The 7,941-nt window shown below is 36.8% G+C and overlaps 1 protein-coding gene across 1 annotated transcript; it reads right to left on the reverse strand.

The window, feature by feature from the left end:
* Positions 1–747: 747 nt before the first annotated feature.
* On the reverse strand, positions 748–7,619 carry LOC141657252 (uncharacterized). Its single transcript, XM_074464413.1, has 14 exons — positions 7,461–7,619; positions 7,244–7,351; positions 7,080–7,142; positions 6,792–6,877; positions 5,959–6,056; positions 5,659–5,710; positions 4,746–4,838; positions 4,038–4,148; positions 3,489–3,780; positions 2,725–3,152; positions 2,219–2,328; positions 2,015–2,073; positions 1,531–1,718; positions 748–1,118 (listed from the first exon to the last, which is right to left on the reverse strand). Exons 1-14 carry the CDS (start codon positions 7,516–7,518, stop codon positions 930–932), a joined length of 1,935 nt encoding a protein of 644 aa, XP_074320514.1. The 5' UTR covers positions 7,519–7,619; the 3' UTR covers positions 748–929.
* Positions 7,620–7,941: the final 322 nt, after the last annotated feature.

Consider the following 7,941-nt stretch of genomic DNA (forward strand, 5'->3'; position numbering starts at 1 on the left):
CTTCACTAATGTGTATGGAGAAATTGTACTGATTTGGATAGAGGTTAGCTCTTGAAGAGGAACCTTCTTAATTTGCACCTTGACTTATTTGAGTTTGATGTGGTAAGAATTCCAATTATTATTATTATTACCCATTAAAATTGGGGTATAAATCATGGATTCAGAAACCTCAATTGTCAATTTTCTCCAAATAAAACAATACCATTATTTGAAGAAGACAACAAATAGAGAATTTCTTAGAAAACCCAAAAGTATGAGAAAGTTGTTCAACAACACCAACCCGATTCCTCCATAATCCGAGTACTCCTCTAGCAGAATAAGCCAATCCAGATAACAAAACTGACGGAGCAGAAATACGAGTCAAGTGTTGGTTAGACTAAGGGTGTGTTGTTAGTGGGAGAAAGAGGGGTGAGGAGTTAGAAAGAGAGAAGAAGAGGGAGGAGAGGAGAAGGAAGGGAGAGATGTTATGACAATGTGGACAGTTAACGGCAAAAGTGACGGTTTTGGCTACTTTAATCACGGATGGGAATAACTAATAAAGTTCAAGGGCACAATTAGTATTATGCCATACGCAGGGGTACAATTGAAAAAAGTGAAAATTTCAAGGGCACAGATGGGAAAAATCCAAAGATAATTTAGGCATTGATATTGATTGATTGATGTTTTGATCAACTATATTCTTCAAAATCCTCGTATATTTTGAGAAATGTGGATTTTCAAGAAGAAAATATCATCCCCACAAAATAATAATATGCCAATAATTTTGGTAAAACAGGAGCGGGAAAAATATACATTTGTATGCGGCTACTCCAAAATAAAAGGAGGTGCTATCGAGGGATTCTGAAGCAAAATTATAATTACAATTGTACCCTTAAGATCGATTCCAAAGGGAATGAGCAAGTAGAGTATAGAGTAGATTATTGCAGATCTCAAAGGGATTCTACAAACTGGGGGGCATCCAAGTCAAGTTCTTGCTTCATTATACAGTTCATAAACCAGTCACTACTAAATGTCCGAATCCCGCTCTTCACAGCTACCAATGCTTCCTCCATATCTTCTTCATTTGCTATAAAAATTGTTCTCGATTGTTCAACTACTTCCCCCAAACCAACATTTACCTGAATTCAGATAGGGGAATCGATATGAAGTGGATAAAGCATTGAAGATTTGGGATGCATTAAAACTAGCCCTTATGTAATGATGATTAGCATAATTATTTACAAAAGCTTTCAAAGATATAATCATCAGCTCGTCAGGTTGATCAAACACATAAAGCAGGAGATCCATATGCCAAGTTCCAAAGCTGTGATATATTAATATCTGACTGAACATTGCGAAATAGCCTTTAATTTAAAATTTAGTCATATCTGTTGGTTTTTAAGGTTTTTATGTTATTACTCTAGATCTTATAGTGAGGTAGTGGGTGGGGTGGGGAGGGGGGGCGGCATTTTCTATCAACATTCAAAAGGCTCGAACAAAAACCGAGTAAATAACCAACCATCAATTATCTCAAATCAGGAATATACTTACAGTGCCACCAGCAGATCTGATGATGGCCGATAGCATTTTAATTGGGGGATGGACCTGAGTTGTGAGGCAGATTCTATAACCATCAAGCAAACCACGGGGATTTTCTCTGGCTCTAAAAACAGCATCTTTTAAATCAGCCCTGAATTTCGTTAGGTACTCCTCATCCTTTAAAATAAAGGGTACTTCATCTGAAAATTTGAGGATTCAACATGTTAGAAATTAAGGGAAGTACAAACCAAAGACTACATACAGTATACAAACTCTCATTTGAATGAAAGCAAGCCTGACTACAAGCAACAAACAATAGGGTACAACTCCGCACAAGGCAATAATTTGGATTAGACGATCCCAACAGTAGGATAGAGACGCATTTTCAACTAGTAAGTTTGGAACCTTACAAGCTCGCCCTAACCTACTGTAAGACGACCATCTTACCCAAGACTTGCTGGAAAGACATTTAGATGAATTTCCATAGATGACTCACCAACAAATCTGCCTTCTCTGGAACTTTCTTTTAGCCAATGAGGTGAGAGTATCCAGGCCCTACCAATGGGAAAACCACTTAAATGATGATAATGGCACTCATCTATGGGTTAATGATATCTTTTACTCAAATACCATGAAAAAATATTCATGCTCATTAGAATCAACATTATGAACAACAGAAGCAGCAGTTACTTAAACTAACCCTGCGCACAAAGCTGTACAGAAGTTCAAAGTTCTTCTAGCTTTTCCTGTGAGGACATGTGTACAAACACTCCCATCAGAAGCAACAGATCCACCAAGGTCCACTATCGTCTGTAGCCATAAGAGCAATGCAAATTACTTAGACTACCAGTTTATGATACTAAAGCGGAGAGACGCATAGGAAAGATTGATCTACTCAAAGTATCAGTTTATAGCAATCATGAAACAAATGCAAGTGCCGACAATCATGTTAAGAGTATTATCATTTGGTTTTAACAAACGTTAAATTGCTTATAGCATGATTTTTGAGGCCATCAGCTTTAGGGATTCAGTATCAAATTTACATTAATTCTACCACGAGTCACGACAAATATGTAACAACCCCCAGTACGAAGGCCACTTCGAGGAAGATCTAGGATGTCCAAAAATGTACGCTGTTTCCACAAATCCCAACCAATATGTCACCACATGAAAAAAGAAAAGATTGAGGCACAAATGAAGACCAACCTTAACAAGATATGCCTTTTTAGGTCCATCAGCAATATCCATTAGCATGATCTGGATGTTCTTCCTTTTAGCCTGAGATTCAGCACAAGCCATAAGAGCATCCACGTGCTTGTTTTTCATCATAATTATATTTTCTTCTACGCCTAGAAGGCTTTGGTTGGAAACAGAAACATGTTTCTGGTCATTGTTTAATGCCAGAACAGTGTCTGGATGTGATTGGTAATCACTAGTATGAGTAGCTTTTACTCTTTTGGAGTTGAAGGAACATGAAGAAGTTTCCCAAATCCTTCGCTTTGCTTCTCCTTTATTAGTTGGAGAAATCTGTTTCACCGGCACACTGACCGTTACATCACCGGCAATATCAGCATCTATGCTATCAAGGGTAATAATCCTATGCGCTTTCTGCATAGAATTGCTCTCTAAAACAGCTGCAACCAAACAAAAACGAAATATAAAAAAACACTGCATCAAGAAGCACCTATAATCAAGATAGGCTTAGTTTAATTGTTGATCAAGGACTTCAATCAAGGAGCCAGCATAAATATGCCATTACAAGAAAAGTAACCACTATACGAAGCACAAATTCTCATTTACAACAGTTGTAACTTACAGCGGGATTGTAAATCTATTTAAAACAATACTTTTTTTAGGGTCATGGTGCATATCACCCTTCCTTTGTAAGTTGCAACGGTTATAAGCAAGAGTTACTGTATAAGAAGTGCCATAAAATTTTAGGCTGCAAAGCTATTTATCTCTCTACCCACCATTTAACTCAAGCTGCAAATTCTGTTGGCCAGGAGATCTCTCAGCTATTTGTAAAGCCGAAGCATCTCTGATACCAGCAAAGCTGTAAAACATATCTGATGAGGACGTCTTTTCAGCTGACTCCAATCTCAGCTTTATCAAACGAGGCTCAACGCCATGGAGGTTTTTATTTAGATAAGAAATCATGAGGGTAGAACCCCCAGGGAAACATAGAGCTCGACGTATATCGGCCTTGATAGGAAGTCTGCGAGCTCTACCTTTAGTACCCACTTCAGCAATTGAAACAAATCCCTGCATAAGAGACACCAGAATGAACATGGCAGACAAACGAATCCTTGTAAACCTACTTAACTTAAAAACCAACTCCCAATTTCCTTCTCTTGGTAGAGCTACAAAACTAATCAATGTAAACTAATGGAACTATATCATTAAATCAGCAATGTACAAGATAAGCAAAATCTTTCAAGATGTAAACCAAGATCATGTGAGGCAAAAGTTTTACATCACTCACATTGAATTTATTCACCCAAGAAGTAGTGATCTATTACCTGCTTCTGCCAAAAGCCTTCAGATTCCTTGTCTCCCCAGCACAAAATTGTTCCTATGCCAACATCCTGAAGTCTGTTTCTCAATTCCATGTACAAGAGGCGACCTACTCCCTGCATACACCCTTTAAGTGGTAAGCTGGAGTATCTACATGGGAAATAATAAAATAGGATATAATGATATATAATCAACAATGATTGGCAGAATAGAATCAGAATGGGAGCAAAAAGAATGATCAAGAGCACACAATCAATAAAAGCATTAAAATTCAACCTTGGAATATCATATGGAATTTAAAGAAGTGAATTAAAAAATTGTTCCTAATTATTTCCCAAAAATATGATTGCCAAATTACTAAAAATTACAGTTTTTTTCTCCCAATCCTTTCATTTTACAAAATGTAAGTTAAAAAGGCATGAATAGGTGCACTGAAAACCAAACCAACTCTCATGACAATGACGCTGTTTAGTGTTTACTGCTTTAAAAATGCACAATGGGATAGATTTTAAGCTTAAACGTCCTAAAATATAGCCATAACCCCAGTTCCTCATACCCCAGTTACATGTTACGCAGCCGTACTTGTGTCGAGAGTGCATAGAAGCTGTTTTCGGATTACCCATAATGAAAATTGCATCGCGATTTGCAAAGACCGATAGCTACATCAAGAGAGAAAAAGCACAACTGCAATAATACAAAAGTAAAATAGAAACCTTTTGCTGGTATGTTGAGCAAACGGCAGCGAGTGGAATTTCAGCATGCTGTGTATCAGCTGGAATTATTTGGTATGTAATAGCTGCAATAACCTGCAGGGACAGGTACAAAACATGATAGATACACAGCTCTATTTTCATAACATCTACAAGGTGCGGTGCAGCTTCTCAAAAGAGCAGTACTTAGCTAGATCATCAAAAGGAATAAACGTGACAGTTGATACCACAATCCCTTGCAAAGTTTCAATAAACAAGGAGTAACCTCTAAAATTAACTAGAGCATCAGGAACTATCATAAGCGATAGAAGAATCGTGATAGTACAACAGCAGCCTAATCCATGTGTTAACAACACGAGGTGACTGTTTAAGGATGACCCGTCACGAAAATTGGTTGATAATTGCATTTAGTGACTTCTATTTAACAATAAAAACACAAATTTAAGTGGGCCATTTTGCTTTATTCCATCATAATTTAGAGCAAAAAAATACTCTTTGGCTCCATTTGGAAATGAAAAAGAGGTGAAAGTCTGAGCAAAGTAGATTAATGGTCGATGGCTTATTATTATCAGCTTCATTTAGAAGACTAAAAAAGGAATAAAGAGATTACAAACAAAATAGCAGATATGGTTGGGGCCACTCAGTTGAATTAAGTGAAGAAAATACAGTATCAATTAGTCTCACTATAGACAGATATATCGGTCTAAAGTGAAAGACGGGTCAAATATGCTTAAAGTGGTGACATTTTTGGGTCCCACCATGCAACTTGTTGCTTGTTTTATGCTTAACATGGGTGGATATTTGGCCCGTCTATAACTATAGACGGATATCTCCTATCTATAATGAGAATTTGTGATACACTACGGAAAGCTCATCGGACTTTAAAAATGTAAGATAATGTTCGGACCAAGTTTACCTTATGGGACGTTTCCACAGACTTCTCACTCAGAAGCAAAGTGCAAAACTTCCTGCATAAGACCAAATTACACAGAGTGAAACATGAGAGCTTGTAGCAATTTTTACCAGCAATTTCTTAAAGTGGACGAAACTTGAAGTCATTAACAGTCAGGTATGTTAGAAAGGAAATGCAAATGTGTGTGCAGTTCAGACAGAAATAAATTTTAATGACAGAAAATAGGTGGAAGACGAGAAGAGGTAGTAGTATTAACACATGAAAAGAAAGGTACTGGTGCAGGAGATAAGAATGAGATCGTACCCACTTGAAACACATCTTTGAAGAAATGATGATTGTTTTCCGGTATTCGCAGCATAGTTCATGCCAGGCAGCTCTTTCATGTATAAGTTCATGATTTCCTGTAAATTAATGAGGTTATTCAAAGCAACTGTTTAAAGTTGAGTACAAAAAGTACCTAGATATTATATTTACTAGTTAATGAGTTAATGTGCATGTAGCACTGCAAAATAAACAATAGGAGCATGATGACACACGGGAGGAATAAATATAACATGACATATTGAAATGTACGTAACAAGGGATTGTTAAACTCATCCAGATACTTCAATGATTCAGCACTTAAGCTTCACACAGTTCCAAGATGGGTCACAAGACTCAACATGGTATTGTCAATGAAAAGAACGGGTATACTACAAATGTTAATTGAAAGCTGCCATGATAAGTTCTATAATCAGGATATGAGGCTTCCACCATTAACATCCAAAGGCGTCAACTTATTTTCTTTTTGTACATTCATTTCCATTTGTGATCAAACTAGGGCCTTTACAATACCAAGTAAAAGTTATCAACATCAGACTCAAGTTGTATGCTTGCTTTGCTAAAATAAGCTAGAATTTAATGAATAAGCAACAAAACAATCGCAATCAAGGAACACATCGTAGAAGTTTAGCTCTACAAAATCGACCAATCTCATTTCCTTTAAAAAGTTAAGGCCAAACACTGATCTCTCAGGCCCACTAAAAGTCAATCTTAGCAGAACAAATGTAAGTTTTAACAATATTCATAACTTAGCTCTATCAAATACGGAAACAGTGGACATGAATGTAAACATGGAGTAAATGAACGAGATGTACCTGAAGCCAAGGCTTGGTGACACTATCAGGGTCGTTAGGGTTGATAAGCAGGAACTGACAATCAACATGAGCACTACCGCCGTCTTCTACACAATCAATTACTACAATACATGAGCACAACACAATCAATCGTACTCACTCTGTCCCAGTCAACTGTTTACGTTTCTATTCTTTGTGACGGGTATTTAGTATTTTAATCAAAGGCAACAAATGATTGGGACGGAGTGAAAATTAATTAAACACTCGTAAATTGAACAGAACTTTCAAAACCCTAGCAAGAAAAATTACCAGTTTCTCCCAATTTCACGCTATCGAGACCATGAAATCTACTTTCATTCATTTTTTCCATCACTACATCAATCAAGAACATCAATAATTAAAAAGTGAACTTGAACAACAGCGATTTCTAAGTGATGCTAGCATAATGTTAATCAATTGTGTCGAATTCGAACCTGAGATTTTGATTTTAGTGCCCGTGGAAGCGGAAATTTGCAGCGAATTGTTAATTGATTCGCATTTGACGCTATTCGCTTTGCCTTGGACTGATACCTCACAATTTCCTGAAACAGAATTGAATTAAATAAACACAAAGTAAAATGAAAAATGAAAATGATGAAATGCAAGAATTGGAGAAAAGTTAGGGTTTCAAGGATGAAGAGGTGAGAATACCAATGGGAATAGAGGAGAGATTGGTGGACGGTGGAGAGAGTTTCTTCTTTGGCGCCATTTTTACTGTTTTCCCGGTGGTTCTTTTCAAAAGGCTACTAATAGAGTAATACGAAGTACTCCGTAGATACACCAGACAGTAGACAGAGGCTTTGGTCTTTTGGAGTTGGAGAGTCCTAGGGCGTCACCCGGCTATCACATGCATTCTTAATTGATGGGCTCCCCCACTCACTCCATGTGAGAGGGTGGCGCCTAAATTGGGAGATAAAGGAACATACATCGGATGTAGTACCTCCAATCTTTTTTGTTTTTTGAGCATATATGTATTTTTGTTGAGTTTATTACTTCAGACTTTATTTGTTTTTGAGCATATGTATATTTTTTTGAGCATATTAAAGTTTTTAAGTTAGATTTTAATATTTTTCCCGTAAAAACTCAAATTTAAGTAAATTTATATGTAATGTTTTTGAGTTTAATGTTGAAG

Source organism: Silene latifolia, chromosome 5, assembly GCF_048544455.1.
Source record: "Silene latifolia isolate original U9 population chromosome 5, ASM4854445v1, whole genome shotgun sequence".
In the NCBI taxonomy this organism is placed as follows: Eukaryota; Viridiplantae; Streptophyta; class Magnoliopsida; order Caryophyllales; family Caryophyllaceae; genus Silene; species Silene latifolia.

Excerpts from the sequence above, each read along its gene's own strand:
- LOC141657252 (XM_074464413.1), bottom strand. The coding sequence starts at position 7,518 with ATGGCGCCAAAGAAGAAACTCTCTCCACCGTCCACCAATCTCTCCTCT. Across the intron at positions 3,153-3,488 it reads TTTGCAGCTTGAGTTAAATG|CTGTTTTAGAGAGCAATTCT; the intron begins GTGGGTAGAGAG and ends GTTTGGTTGCAG. Across the intron at positions 1,119-1,530 it reads TCAGATCTGCTGGTGGCACT|GTAAATGTTGGTTTGGGGGA; the intron begins GTAAGTATATTC and ends ATCTGAATTCAG.